General features: G+C 46.2%; 1 protein-coding gene across 4 annotated transcripts in view; it reads right to left on the bottom strand.

The window, feature by feature from the left end:
• Positions 1–16362, bottom strand: part of LOC139384915 (pleckstrin homology domain-containing family A member 7-like) — a 147613-nt gene that overhangs the window by 43588 nt on the left and 87663 nt on the right. For all 4 annotated transcript variants that reach the window (XM_071129817.1, XM_071129816.1, XM_071129818.1 and 1 more), the window contains 4 exons: positions 14008–14128; positions 7285–7395; positions 6191–6263; positions 5554–5654 (listed from right to left, as the gene is read on the bottom strand). In XM_071129817.1, coding sequence (XP_070985918.1) covers positions 5554–5654; positions 6191–6263; positions 7285–7395; positions 14008–14128 — 406 coding nt within the window. The remainder of the gene's footprint in view (positions 1–5553; positions 5655–6190; positions 6264–7284; positions 7396–14007; positions 14129–16362) is intronic.

The raw sequence follows: 16362 nt of genomic DNA, 5'->3' as shown, positions 1-16362 counted from the left end.
TGACTGATGGGTGGTTCCATATGAACTTTATGTCGTCCAACAGATTTGACACACAGTTACATCAAGAACCAAGGTTGGCTTCAAAGGCAAACGTTCAGTAAAGTTAGCCATCCTGAATATTTGGAGAAGCACTGGCATTGTCCATCCATCCGTAATTGATGCAGAAAAATCCTAATCTAATCTAAATGTGCATTCTTATTGGTTTGGTAAATGAAAAGTAGACTATGAGCAGGGATGAAGAAGCTAGGTGACGGTCCTCAGAGGGATGAAGGAAAATAAAACACGTATTCATGCAAGAGGGGCCCGCCAGCGTGTTTCAGGACGGCAGTCCGGGGGGAGCGGCGCTCGGGCCACCAGTCACGGTCACAACAGGAGGCCATTCAACCAATAGGAACACACGAGAGATAAATACAGTGAGAAGAGCAAACAGAACAGGAGGGTAAAGGTCATTGACTTGCTCCAGAAAACAGAAGTGTCTCTCTGCTGTTCTCGGCTGGCTAGTCATCAACTCAAAGAGAGTGAATTATACTGAATAAAAATATAAAACAACATGCAACAATTCCAAAGATTTTACTGAGTTACAGTTCATATAAGGAAATCAGTCAATTGAAATAAATTCATTAGGTCCTAATCTATGGATTTCACATGACTGGGAATACAGATATGCATCTGTTGGTCACAGATACCTTAAAGTTGGAGCGTGGATCAGAAAACCAGTCAGTTTCTGGTGTGATCCCCATTTGGCTCATGCAGCGTGACACATCTCCTTCGCATAGTGTTGATCAGGCTGTTGATTGTGGCCTGTGGAATGTTGTCCCACTCCTCTTCAATGGCTGTGCGAAGTTGGATCATGCTTTCATACACATTGATCCAGAGCATCCCAAACATGCTCAATGGGTGAAATATTTGGTGAGTATGCAGGCCACGGAATAACTGGGATATTTTCAACTTCCAGGAATTGTGTACAGATCCTTGCGACATGTGGCTGTGCATTATCAAGCTGAAACAGGAGGTGATGGCGGCAGATGAATGGCATGACAAAGGGCCTCAGGAACTCGTCACGATACCTCTGTGCATTCACATTGCCATCAATAAAATGCAATTGTGTTCATTATCCATAGATTATGCCTGTCCATACCATAACCCCACCGCCACCATGGGGCACTCTGTTCACAACGTTGGCATCAGCAAACCGCTCGCCCACATGACGCCATACACATGGTCTGCGGTTGTGAAGTCGGTTGGACGACATTGGAGGCGACTTATTGTAGAGAAATAAACATGAAATTCTCTGACATTCCTGCAGTCAGCATGCAAATTGCATGTTCCCTCATAATTTGAAACTGCACATTATAGAGTGGCCTTTTATTGTCCCCAGCACAAGGTACACCTGTGTAATGATCAAGCGGTTGAATCAGTTTATTGATATGCCACAGCTGTCAGGTGGATATATTATCTTCGCAAAGGAGAAATGCTCACTAACAGGAATATAAACAAATTTGTGCAAAACATTTTAGAGAAATAAACTTTTTGTGCATATGAACATTTTCGGGATCTTTTATTTCAGCTCATGAAACGTGGGCCCAACACTTTACATGTTGCGTTTATATTTTTGTTCAGTGTAGATTAACATTGATGCTGTTGCTAGAACCAGCAGAAGCAGCAAACAGACTAAAATACAGACCCACACTAGCAAACACAACACTACACCAATACACCACAACACCACACTCTGGAGAGGGAAAATGGCCGAAGAGAACATAGTTGGCCATAGGCTGCTAGAACTGGGGGTAAGGCTAGGATGGGAAACTCTGGTCTTTAGTGCCTCATGCATTGTTTATAGGTAATTAACTGGTAGTTGTCTGCATGAACTCTTATGACTTCCCAACTGCATTCTCACAAAACATTGAGATACCACAGATCTCTCAAATCACAACCACAAACAGCAGTGGACAAACAACAAGACAACAACAGCAGACTGGAATTATCCTTCATCTAAAAGGCAGTTGAAGTGTTCTGTTGAGACAGTTAACAGTTAACTGAACAGCTTGGGTCCTGTCTAATGAAAGATCCTGGTCTGGAATATGTGATTACCCAGAGCGAGAGAGAGAGCTGAGAGGAACAGAGACCTCTTAAATACATGCACTGGATAATTACCAGAACAGTATTGAGAGCAGGAACCTCTCACCTAACCATGAAATACATTCCCTCCCCGGGCAGAGAGAGAGAGAGAGAGGCGGACGGAGAGAAAGGCAGGGAGAGAGAGAGAGAGAGAGAGAAAGAGAGAGCAAGAGAGAGAGAGAGAAAGGCGGACAGAGAAAAAGGTATGGAGAGAGAGCGAGAGAGAGAGAGAGGCAGGGAGAGAGAGAGAGAGAGAGAGAGAGAGAGGCGGATCGAGAGAGAGAGAGAGAGAGAGAGAGGCGGATGGAGAGAGAGAGAGAGAGAGAGAGACAGAGAGAGAGACGGATGGAGAGAGAGAGAGAGAGAGACGGAGAGAAAGGCGGGGAGAGAGAGAGAGAGACGGAGAGAAAGACGGGGAGAGAGAGAGAGAGACGGAGAGAAAGGCGGGGAGAGAGAGAGAAAGGCAGACGGAGAGAAAGGCAGGAGAGAGAGAGAGAGAGAGAGAGAGAGAGAGAGAGAGAGAGAGAGAGAGAAAGGCAGGGAGAGAGAGAGAGAGAGAGAGAAGACGCTAGAAAATAGCTTCAATGTAGAATTAATCCCCCCCCCCCCCGGCAACAATCGTCATACAAATTCCATTGTATGTAATGTGAGCTGCAGGAGTAATACCCAGGCCTGCACCACAAACACACACACACACATGCATACAGTACACACACCCAGGAGGAACAAAAAGTCAAGCACAAAGGATACATTATGAAAGGACTGCAATTGAACACCATCAAAAATTCACCCTGAATTGTTATTCATAAAGGGTCCTCTGCTCTCACTGAGAAAGATATGGAGATGGATGTTGTAAACACTCTGACCCAGCAGAGCAACCCAATCTTACTGTCTACTCTGTCTGTCACACACACTGACTGAAATGTGAAAAAAAATAGTCTATTGCCCCCCACTACCCTCAGGGAGCATCCTTTCCCTGCTGCCAACGGAGGAGAGAAACAATACAACAACGAGTGTGGTTACAAGTACACAATATTGTGATTACTGTGGATAGTCAGATTAATGTAATAGTTTGATTAAAACTTGTATATGCAATGCAAGAAGGATTTCCCTAATAATCCTGTTTCTATGGACACATCTGAAATCAGGCTACCTGATGGCACTCTGATAAATGCAGAAAACCACCAATTAAAATAAACTGTGTTATTTTTGGTAAGCCTATTTGATTCTGAGTTGGGACATATACAGTTTGTAAACTACTTCTAAGACTCCTACAACAGTTGTTGTAAACTCACTTCACTCGAGCTAAAGAGGGAAGCTCGCTCGGCTGGTGCTGGTTCTGGCCCGCGCAGATTAAATGCACTGCTGGAACGCCAATTAAGTGTTTACACGGAGAGGGGATTGGAGGAGTGTGGAGAGGAGGAGTGTGGAGAGGAGAGGGGCTTGGAGGAGTGTGGAGAGGAGAGGGGATTGGAGGAGTGTGGAGAGGAGTGTGGAAAGGAGAGGGGCTTGGAGGAGTGTGGAGAGGAGAGGGGATTGGAGGAGTGTGGAGAGGAGTGTGGAGAGGAGAGGGGCTTGGAGGACTGTGGAAAGGGGCTTGGAGGAGTGTGGAGAGGAGAGGGGCTTGGAGGAGTGTGGAGAGGAGAGGGGCTTGGAGGAGTGTGGAGAGGAGAGGGGCTTGGAGGACTGCGGAGAGGCGAGGGTCTTGGAGGACTGTGGAAAGGAGAGGGGCTGGGAGGGGTTTGGAGGGTGTGGAGGAGAGGGGCTTGGAGGAGTGTGGAGAGGAGAGGGGCTTGGAGGAGTGTGGAGAGGAGAGGGGATTGGAGGAGTGTGGAGAGGAGTGTGGAGAGGAGAGGGGCTTGGAGGACTGTGGAAAGGGGCTTGGAGGAGTGTGGAGAGGAGAGGGGCTTGGAGGAGTGTGGAGAGGAGAGGGGCTTGGAGGAGTGTGGAGAGGAGAGGGGCTTGGAGGACTGCGGAGAGGCGAGGGTCTTGGAGGACTGTGGAAAGGAGAGGGGCTGGGAGGGGTTTGGAGGGTGTGGAGGAGAGGGGCTTGGAGGAGTGTGGAGAGGAGAGGAGAGGGGCTTGGAGGACTGCGGAAAGGGGCTTGGAGGACTGCGGAAAGGGGCTTGGAGGACTGCGGAAAGGGGCTTGGAGGACTGCGGAAAGGGGCTTGGAGGACTGCGGAAAGGGGCTTGGAGGACTGCGGAAAGGGGCTTGGAGGACTGTGGAGAGGGGCTTGGAGGACTGTGGAGAGGGGCTTGGAGGACTGTGGAGAGGGGCTTGGAGGACTGTGGAAAGGGGCTTGGAGGACTGTGGAAAGGGGCTTGGAGGACTGTGGAGAGGGGCTTGGAGGACTGTGGAAAGGGGCTTGGAGGACTGTGGAGAGGGGCTTGGATGACTGTGGAGAGGGGCTTAGAGGACTGTGGAGAGGGGCTTGGAGGACTGTGGAGAGGGGCTTGGAGGACTGTGGAGAGGGGCTTGGAGGACTGTGGAAAGGGGCTTGGAGGACTGTGGAGAGGGGCTTGGAGGACTGTGGAAAGGGGCTTGGAGGACTGTGGAGAGGGGCTTGGAGGACTGTGGAGAGGGGCTTGGAGGACTGTGGAGAGGGGCTTGGAGGACTGTGGAGAGGGGCTTGGAGGACTGTGGAGAGGGGCTTGGAGGACTGTGGAGAGGGGCTTGGAGGACTGTGGAAAGGGGCTTGGAGGACTGTGGAAAGGGGTTCAGAGTGCTGCTATCCTAAAGCTTTACTGGTGATGACAGGGGCCTGCTGACTGACGGACAGGGGCCAGAGTGCAGAGCAGCACAGTAACACCACTACCAAACAGACCTTTAAAGGGACAGATACTGTACCTCAGACCAGGATAGGATACCTACAGGGGCTGATACTCCCTGAATAACTCCCCATTATTGAGACCTACAGGCCTCAAGGGTTTGGTGCATGCGTGTTATGAAATAGCAGATGAGAGGTACAGGTAAGTTTGAAGTCACATTTCCCACTTAGTGTTCTTGTTAATTAAATGGGTTTGCACTGAAAACTCACAGGTCAAAGCGACATAGGACGCCTTGTCTCGGTCCAGATTGTATAGGTTTTATGATGAATCTCTGTGCTTTTAAAGAAAGGATCCAGACTGATGTCTTGAGAATGGAGTGTTATAACAGCCCACCAGTCTGACACTAATCAGAGGGAGCACTGCCCACTTTGTCTGGCTTGCCCACACAGGCCCCTGGCTGTGTGACTGTCTAACTCTGTAACCATGGTGTAGCAACTTTATCTAATGGCTGTTAGTTAGCATTTCCTTCACAGTTGAAAACCTCCTTCATATATCCAGTCTGTTTCTCAATTCATGCAGCTTGGTTGGACTGTGAGGTAGCTGGTAACAGTATTTTCCACTCGGTGACGAGCTAGTTCCCACCCTGGCCCTCTAGTCTTACCTTGAAGGCATACTTGCGGCTGATGTGGTCATCAGGCTCCACAGGGGCGATGACATAACTGGGCAGCGGGATGCTCCCCAAAACCGTCTCCTCTCTGCTGTCTAGAGGGACACACACACACGAGCAGGTGATCATTATCACACAATACACAACAGCCCACCACACACACCTCACCGCTGGCCCACTGCCTTGACTACTTTAAGTATTCTACCAGTTTATAAATAGCATGACATAACTGCTTCATCAATGCACCATTATGTTCCTGCATGGTGATTCGTGACTGTGGGAAATGTAATTGGAGAGACATAAGGATGATTCAAGGAGCCGCTCTGCTGTGGTGGCAGGCAGCAGGACTGGAGGCTTATCTCTAGCTCAGTGTGATGAATGGTGGAGAGGTGAAAGAAAGAGGGAAATAGAGATAGAAAGAGGCAGAAGAGGAGAGAGAATAGCCTGTGACAGAACAGAACCTTGTCTAACTGCAGTCATGTCTCTCTGATTGAAAGGTTTAGCTCCACTAAGAGGCAGACGACTTGGAATTAAGACGACTGGCTCAGATTTCATAACCAAATCAATTCACCCTGCGACTATTTGAATTAGTCTCAATTAAACCCTTACCCGATGTGCCTGTGTGACTCACCTTTGTAATAAAACAAGCAGTAGTCAGACAACACAAACCACTTCCTCTTCCACAGTCTCATTCCAGAGCTGTCCTGGAGGGAGAAACACAACAAGGAATGTAAGCCCTCTCAGCAATACAACATCACCTTCTAATGCACATTCTAATTAAAAACCATAGCTGAGGAATATAGGCTAAAGTACCCATTTACAGGGAGAGGGAAAGCTCCTAGAAAATCCATACAGCCAGTAATTGTGTTCCCCCTGAACAGAACAGGGTTCATGTCCTACCATGATAGGAGCTCCAGTAGGTCTAACTAATTCTCTCTAATCGGAATCCTGTTATCAATGATTCATCAGTGTTCTGCAACCATCAATCCATTGTCTGTCTGTCTAAACACTCCTTCTGAGTCGATGACGTGTTACCATGTCAGGGTCTTAAATCTCACCCCCTCTGGCCTGCCTCAGGGGTGTTACTCCTCCGTGCCAGCCTCGCCAGGGGGCATCAGTCAACAGGAGACAATCACCCTGGGTGTCGTCCTCTTATACCTCACCCCTAAAGAGACATCTCTCTCATGCTCCCTCCGTCCTCTAGGTAAATGGAGATCCATAGAAGGGGTTCATAATGAGAAATGATGACTGTCGTTCTCTGTTTACTCAGCCAGAGTCCACCAGGTCACAGTCATTAATACTGTAGTACATGCTCATAGACCTGGCCTATCATCATTGCTTAGCCTGAATTATGCATTAAGTGGAAGGCCACTGTAAATGACATGACATAATATGACAGAGATGTAATATCGACATGAGATGTGTGCTCCCGTTAGAGTGGAGGACAATTTACCATTAGACCCCAACACACTGCCCTTAGCTATAGCTACAGTCATTGAGTTATACTCAAATCAAATCAAATCTAATTTTATTTGTCACATACACATGGTTAGCAGATGTTAATGTGAGTGTAGCGAAATGCTACACTCGCCATAACTATGGAGATTCCTCTGAACCATACAGTAGCTATAGTGATTGAGTTGTACTCTTAGCCATAACTATGGAGATTCCTCTGAACCATACAGTAGCTACAGTGACTGAGGTGGGGTGATGTGGAGGGCTCACCTGTTTGTAGAGCCATCCCCTGACAACCACAGGGATATTGGGGTTCCTCTTGATGGCTTGGTCCCTCTTGCCGAAGCTGTGTACCTTGCCACTACTCCTAGAGCCCTGCGGCTGGAAAAACAAACACGTTGGTTATGAACGGGGTTTCCTTTATATACTGGTTTACAAACAACATCTGCTATTAGCTGCCCAGGGAGCTCAGTGGTAAGGAGCTGTGTGAAAGAAATGTGGTATTACAGACACAACCAGTAGGAACCGGAGCTGGTTAAACAGGTGCATGTATCATGACAATATGACCATTCAGTGCCATGTTTATAGAGATCATTAGGTGTTACTGTATGACCATTCAGTCCCATGTTTATAGAGATCATTAGGTGTTACTGTATGACCATTCAGTCCCATGTTTATAGAGATCATTAGGTGTTACTGTATGACCATTCAGTCCCATGTTTATAGAGATCATTAGGTGTTACTGTATGACCATTCAGTCCCATGTTTATAGAGATCATTAGGTGTTACTGTATGACCATTCAGTCCCATGTTTATAGAGATCATTAGGTGTTACTGTATGACCATTCAGTCCCATGTTTATAGAGATCATTAGGTGTTACTGTATGACCATTCAGTCCCATGTTTATAGAGATCATTAGGTGTTACTGTATGACCATTCAGTCCCATGTTTATAGAGATCATTAGGTGTTACTGTATGACCATTCAGTCCCATGTTTCAAATCAAATCAAATCAAATCAAATCAAATTTTATTTGTCACATACACATGGTTAGCAGATGTTAATGCGAGTGTAGCGAAATGCTTGTGCTTCTAGTTCCGACAATGCAGTAATAACAAGTAATCTAACTAACAATTCCAAAACTACTGTCTTGTACACAGTGTAAGGGGATAAAGAATATGTACATAAGGATATATGAATGAGTGATGGTACAGAGCAGCATAGGCAAGATACAGTAGATGGTATCGGGTACAGTATGTACAAATGAGATGAGTATGTAAACAAAGTGGCATAGTATAGTATAAAGTGGCTAGTGATACATGTATTACATAAGGATACCGTCGATGATATAGAGTACAGTATATACGTATGCGTATGAGATGAATAATGTAGGGTAAGCAACATTTATATAAGGTAGCATTGTTTAAAGTGGCCAGTGATACATTTACATCATTTCCCATCAATTCCCATTATTAAAGTGGCTGGAGTTGAGTCAGTGTCAGTGTGTTGGCAGCAGCCACTCAGTGTTAGTGGTGGCTGTTTAACAGTCTGATGGCCTTGAGATAGAAGCTGTTTTTCAGTCTCTCGGTCCCAGCTTTGATGCACCTGTACTGACCTCGCCTTCTGGATGATAGCGGGGTGAACAGGCAGTGGCTCGGGTGGTTGATGTCCTTGATGATCTTTATGGCCTTCCTGTGACATCGGGTGGTGTAGGTGTCCTGGAGGGCAGGTAGTTTGCCCCCGGTGATGCGTTGTGCAGACCTCACTACCCTCTGGAGAGCCTTACGGTTGAGGGCGGTGCAGTTGCCATACCAGGCGGTGATACAGCCCGCCAGGATGCTCTCGATTGTGCATCTGTAGAAGTTTGTGAGTGCTTTTGGTGACAAGCCGAATTTCTTCAGCCTCCTGAGGTTGAAGAGGCGCTGCTGCGCCTTCTTCACGATGCTGTCTGTGTGAGTGGACCAATTCAGTTTGTCTGTGATGTGTATGCCGAGGAACTTAAAACTTGCTACCCTCTCCACTACTGTTCCATCGATGTGGATAGGGGGGTGTTCCCTCTGCTGTTTCCTGAAGTCCACAATCATCTCCTTAGTTTTGTTGACGTTGAGTGTGAGGTTGTTTTCCTGACACCACACTCCGAGGGCCCTCACCTCCTCCCTGTAGGCCGTCTCATCGTTGTTGGTAATCAAGCCTACCACTGTTGTGTCGTCCGCAAACTTGATGATTGAGTTGGAGGCGTGCGTGGCCACGCAGTCGTGGGTGAACAGGGAGTACAGGAGAGGGCTCAGAACGCAACCTTGTGGGGCCCCAGTGTTGAGGATCAGCGGGGAGGAGATGTTGTTGCCTACCCTCACCACCTGGGGGCGGCCCATCAGGAAGTCCAGTACCCAGTTGCACAGGGCGGGGTCGAGACCCAGGGTCTCGAGCTTGATGACGAGCTTGGAGGGTACTATGGTGTTGAATGCCGAGCTGTAGTCGATGAACAGCATTCTCACATAGGTATTCCTCTTGTCCAGATGGGTTAGGGCAGTGTGCAGTGTGGTTGAGATTGCATCGTCTGTGGACCTATTTGGGCGGTAAGCAAATTGGAGTGGGTCTAGGGTGTCAGGTAGGGTGGAGGTGATATGGTCCTTGACTAGTCTCTCAAAGCACTTCATGATGACGGATGTGAGTGCTACGGGGCGGTAGTCATTTAGCTCAGTTACCTTAGCTTTCTTGGGAACAGGAACAATGGTGGCCCTCTTGAAGCATGTGGGAACAGCAGACTGGTATAGGGATTGATTGAATATGTCCGTAAACACACCGGCCAGCTGGTCTGCGCATGCTCTGAGGGCGCGGCTGGGGATGCCATCTGGGCCTGCAGCCTTGCGAGGGTTAACACGTTTAAATGTCTTACTCACCTCGGCTGCAGTGAAGGAGAGACCGCATGTTTTCGTTGCAGGCCGTGTCAGTGGCACTGTATTGTCCTCAAAGCGGGCAAAAAAGTTATTTAGTCTGCCTGGGAGCAAGACATCCTGGTCCGTGACTGGGCTGGGTTTCTTCCTGTAGTCCGTGATTGACTGTAGACCCTGCCACATGCCTCTTGTGTCTGAGCCGTTGAATTGAGATTCTACTTTGTCTCTGTACTGGCGCTTAGCTTGTTTGATAGCCTTGCGGAGGGAATAGCTGCACTGTTTGTATTCGGTCATGTTACCAGACACCTTGCCCTGATTAAAAGCAGTGGTTCGCGCTTTCAGTTTCACACGAATGCTGCCATCAATCCACGGTTTCTGGTTAGGGAATGTTTTAATCGTTGCTATGGGAACGACATCTTCAACGCACGTTCTAATGAACTCGCACACCGAATCAGCGTATTCGTCAATGTTGTTATCTGACGCAATACGAAACATCTCCCAGTCCACGTGATGGAAGCAGTCTTGGAGTGTGGAGTCAGCTTGGTCGGACCAGCGTTGGACAGACCTCAGCGTGGGAGCCTCTTGTTTTAGTTTCTGTCTGTAGGCAGGGATCAACAAAATGGAGTCGTGGTCAGCTTTTCCGAAAGGGGGGCGGGGCAGGGCCTTATATGCGTCGCGGAAGTTAGAGTAACAATGGTCCAAGGTCTTTCCTCCCCTGGTTGCGCAATCGATATGCTGATAAAATTTGGGGAGTCTTGTTTTCAGATTAGCCTTGTTAAAATCCCCAGCTACAATGAATGCAGCCTCCGGATAAATTGTTTCCAGTTTGCAGAGAGTTAAATAAAGTTCGTTCAGAGCCATCGATGTGTCTGCTTGGGGGGGGATATATACGGCTGTGATTATAATCGAAGAGAATTCTCTTGGTAGATAATGCGGTCTACATTTGATTGTGAGGAATTCTAAATCAGGTGAACAGAAGGATTTGAGTTCCTGTATGTTTCTTTCATCGCACCATGTCACGTTAGTCATAAGGCATACGCCCCCGCCCCTCTTTTTACCAGAAAGATGTTTTTTCCTGTCTGCGCGATGCGTGGAGAAACCTGTTGGCTGCACCGCTTCGGATTGCGTCTCTCCAGTAAGCCACGTTTCCGTGAAGCAAAGGACGTTACAGTCTCTGATGTCCCTCTGGAATGCTACCCTTGCTCGGATTTCATCAACCTTGTTGTCAAGAGACTGGACATTGGCAAGAAGAATGCTAGGGAGTGGTGCGCGCTGTGCCCGTCTCCGGAGTCTGACCAGAAGACCGCCTCGTTTCCCTCTCTTTCGGAGTCGTTTTTTTGGGTCGCTGCATAGGATCCACTCCGTTGTCCTGTTTGTAAGGCAGAACACAGGATCCGCGTCGCGAAAAACATATTCTTGGTCGTACTGATGGTGAGTTGATGCTGATCTTATATTCAGTAGTTCTTCTCGACTGTATGTAATGAAACCTAAGATGACCTGGGGTACTAATGTAAGAAATAACACGTAAAAAAACAAAAAACTGCATAGTTTCCTAGGAACACGAAGCGAGGCGGCCATCTCTGTCGGCGCCGGAAGTTGTCTTTATAGAGATCATTAGGTGTTTCTGTATGACCATTCAGTCCCATGTTTATAGAGATCATTAGGTGTTACTGTATGACCATTCAGTCACATGTTTATAGAGAACATTAGGTGTTACTGTATGTTTGATGATTAGATTAAGAAAAACATTTTAGTCATTTTAGTTATTAACTTTCTCCTTTGTGTTTCTCTCTTTTTCTCATTTGATTTAGCTTTAACCTTCTAATTTCAGCACTTCATATGACAAGCAAGCTGTCACGTTCGTCGTAATGATGAGACCAAGGCGCAGTGTGATAAGAATACATTCTGCTTTAATTAACGAAGAACACTTAAACTAACAAAACAACAAAACGAACGTGAAGCTATGCTAAACCGAGTGCTGACATGCAACTACACATAGACAATAACCCACAAAACCAACATGGTAAATGGCAACCTAAATAGGATCCCCAATCAGAGACAACGATTAACAGCTGTCTATGATTGGGAACCAATTCAGGCCACCATAGACCTACATATACCTAGACATAATAACACCCCATAGATATACAAAAACACCTAGACAGGACAACAACACCTAGACATACAAAAACTAAACCAACCACCCTTGTCACACCCTGACCTAACCAAAATAATAAAGAAAACAAAGATAACTAAGGTCAGGGTGTGACACAAGCACACTTCACCCAAATGGGAATACAGTATTATAATCATACATTAAGATTTGATGAGGCACAGTAGCATTCTTTCAAGGCCCGCTGGTTTTCTCCCTCCTCTGAATCTCACAGATGATTTCAGATGAATGTTCAACTGAGCCAAATCAGATTGCACCCTAGCAACAGTTGAGTTAAGTTTCCATTGCAGGGGATCATTATATGCCATTTCCTCCTCCACCGCTGGCAAAAACATGCACTAATTACTGAAACTACGGTACGGCCAGCCAAACATGCAGGGCATTAGGAAATCTACACAGCGTTTGTCAGGAGAACCGTCAAGAGAACAGCCTTATTTAAGTTTAGCAGATATTAGAAATCATTGTGTAGTCACATATTCACTGTACTGTGATTGGAAACTCAACGTTCCCCTTATTGTATACATAGATAGTGAATTTTAAAGCAAATCTATACTCTGCTTACCATTGAGAATGAGCAAGTGGTCATCAATAATGCCCGGTCTGCCACTCTGCTTGAAATGACTGGCACCTCTGATAGCAGACAACACGTTGACATGAGGTCTGATGAGGTGCTGCTTCTAATACAGGTACAACAATCTTAGGAGAGCTACTTTCACAACCGTAGAGGCACTGTTCTATAGGAATACTTATACGCCTACTGCAGTGCTTAGAGTCCCAGTCAAGTCAGTGCATGTGTTTGGGTGCTGTGTGTAGCTGAAGAGTGTTGTGTTACTATGATTGTGTTGATAGGTTGACTCGGGATTGATTGGTTTCAGACAGCTCATATGATGCTGACACAATGCTGTCTCTCACTCACAGGCCTGAAGCATTACTGAGACAGCCAGGAGGTTATTTTACAGCTAGCCAGGCAGGCAGGCGTGTGCTGCCTCAACACTCACTAACGTCAACACCCGTCAGTCAGACTGGAGAGGCGATAGTGAGTTGGCAGGTAGCCCTGTCATGCCACCCAGCATGGCCACCCCTCTCAGCCTGGGAGAGCTGGGCCATGGGGGAAGAAGAGAGGAGGCTGGCAGGCTTTTTCTGGAAGCTGGAGACAGTCAGGTGTATGTGGCCTGAGAAGGGTCTAGGAAGAGCCACTAAATCACTTTACAGATGGGAAGCTGGGTGTCATGTGAGTACTGAACTGCCAATGTCCTGAAGATAGACCATAGCCATGTCAGTGGCAGAGCAGAGGAGACCACAGGGTCTGGAAGACAGCCTCACTGCCCTCATCTGCCCTCTGTGGAAGTATGATCCTTATAAGAAGGGGACATGGGCATTCTATGGAGTGTCACTTCCCCACCTGTGCCTTCAAAACATCCAATAGCAGCCGTTTCATCTTCTAATACAGTTCCTTTACTAAACCATTTGAGTAAAGCCTTTTATATGCACATAGTGAATCCATGGCCAACCACTGTGGAGGTTTAATTGAGTTTCACTGGGCTTGAAGAAAATCACTAACCTATTACAGTCTACAGCCATTAATCATAATGAGAGTGTTCTGGAGGAGATGATACCAATTCTCCAGCATGAGAATTAACAGTCTCCCAGTACCCTTAGAAACAATATCAATTCAAACGCTTTACACTGCAATCACTGGACCTAATTGCTGAAACACTGGTGTGGGATAGATCCAAATAAATGAAACACACTGAGTTCTTCGTGCTTCTACACCTGCATTGCTTGCTGTTTGGGGTTTTAGGCTGGGTTTCTGTACAGCACTTTGAGATATCAGCTGATGTACGAAGGGCTATATAAATACATTTGATTTGATTTGATTTGACTGAGTAAACAACGCATGCTCATAAAAGAGAGATGTTTTCTCACCTTTGACCCTGAGGTGGCGTCCACTGTTGATGAGGTCACTGCCTTGGAAGTCTGGCTGACCATTCTGGGAGGCCTCTGACTGACCGGTGGCGGTGGCTTGGACATGCCCCGGGACTCTGTCCTGCAGGGGAAGCAGCACAGAAGGAAATCAATGACATAGACATGAGCGGTCATGCTAGTATCTCACCACCACCACCATACCTCTGTAGTGGATCTGCATTAAAGGGAGCCAGGGTTAACTTAAGGGATGGGTTCTCAGAGAGGAAACGACAACTTCCTGCCACACGACCTGTCACAGCCAATGCAATTACAGCTATGTTAACAGGCAGTACTTTTTTGTAGCAGCCACTCAAGTAACACTTTATCTGACACTGTCCCTGGGGCTGGCATGTCTTGTTTCATAAGAGGACATGTTATACGACAAATAACTTTTCCACCTCCGCATAACCTCCAACACAAAGACCCAGAGCAGAGATACCAGAGCTACAGCAGACAAGCTTTCTCATGATCAAATATCCATATCTCTCTTTATCTATCTTTCTCTCTCTCGCTCCCTCTCTCACATACACACACACAAACCCCTACACACACACACACACACGCACACACACACACACACACACCCCTACACACCCCTACACACACACACACACACACACACGAGGTGTCCTGACCTCCAGACAAAAACTTCATCATATTTACATCCATTAGATAACTCACTCACTCAGCAGAGACCACCCATGCTTTCCAAATTACACCTCACATTTCCTCATGACATCATCACATTGTTACTGTTTTTGTAAGAAATACAATCCGTTCCAGTTCACTGGCATAACATGAAAATCAACCAGTTTCTCTTATCTACAGATGTAGTATCTTAATTTGAGCTCTCTTTTGTTGATGATAATTTTCCTTCCGAGCAGGAAATGCAAACGTATAGCGTATTCAAGGTTTAAAAAGGCTTCTAAAGTTTGTAATTCCACTTTAAAATGTCAGACTTGATTTGCCCTAACAAAAAAATGCATCAACCTCTACAAAAAAAAATATATAATCCACATAATAATTCACATTTCCTGTTGCTGCAGGATTCTTTTCCTGCTGAAGAAAACTGGCTCAAATTTAACCAGGCTCTCCCAATATCTGGCCTCGAGTACCGCTACTCATAGAGCATTCCATTACAGTTTAAGGGCACCTAGGTGGTTGCTCCCTTAGGATAAAGCAGGAATCTGAGGCAGTTATGGAATGCACAGGTCACACTGTTACACAGATTGTAGTGAGCGTAAATGGCAAACCGCCTGGAAACTTCAGCAGGAAGGGGGATTATGGGAAATCTATGTTCCAAGAAGGCCAAAGGGGCTTTCTCTTTCTAATAAGGTTTATTAGAACAGAGGAAATGTATCAATTAATGTGCCATTCTATAATTTAATAAACGTCCCCTTCGATAAAAAACATAGTATTCCCGAGGGGCTGGGTAAACAAATAATGACATTAATTACAAATGAAGTACTGAGGCGTAACACAGCTCCTCCCATCTCCTGATGTCAGATTCAGACAAGTTACTGTATAGGTTCACTGCTCCTGAAGTCAATATAACCCAATTACCAGCTGTAGAATCTCCAGAGCCTTGTTCAATAGTACTTTAATAATAAATAAACTGACAAAATGCTCTCTGACATTGGGGGCTGAGGAGTGATCAAGTCAAGAACAAATGGGTCTGTTTGTGTGATCAAGTCAAGAACAAATGGGTCTGCTTGTGTTTACAAGTGGTTGTGAGAGTATCATTCATCACAGAGGTAGCTATGCCTAATCAGTTTACTGCCAGTTTATATGGACGTGCTGCTCACACAACATTCTTGATAAGGTAATCCTCAGCTATTTATGGTAGGTTCATGAGCAATACGTCTGTGTGAGGATGGTACAATGTCTGCAGCCCGTTGAGACAGACATGTTAGTAGCTCCACTAGGAGGCCCTTCTTTACGTAGATTTGAGGATAAAACGGTGTATTACATCTCTATCAGGCACTTTTCATTTGTTAGGTTATTTGTGGTTCTTTCCTATTCATAGCAGATAGTGTAAAGAGGATGCTGAGTTCAGGACAAGAGGTGGCTGTGGGATCAGAGTTGCTTAGGGCTGAAATCGAAGATGTCTTACTGACAGACCAGCCTGTCTGTTAATTACACTATGCAGAGGATATGCCTGAAACTCAAACCCTCAAACTGACATGCACAGGACTAGGAATTAACTTTGACATTTTCAAATGACATGTATTACGTATTACCTATGATTAATTGACTGAGTCATTTCAGTACTAGCTAAGGGCACAGTTTTATTGAAATGACCCGTACCATAGTTTT

The sequence above is a fragment of the Oncorhynchus clarkii genome, chromosome 26 (genome assembly GCF_045791955.1).
Source record: "Oncorhynchus clarkii lewisi isolate Uvic-CL-2024 chromosome 26, UVic_Ocla_1.0, whole genome shotgun sequence".
Lineage (NCBI taxonomy): Eukaryota > Metazoa > Chordata > Actinopteri > Salmoniformes > Salmonidae > Oncorhynchus > Oncorhynchus clarkii.
The sequence above is the reverse complement of the archived record's forward strand: the minus strand, read 5'-3'. Positions and strand labels throughout refer to the sequence as shown.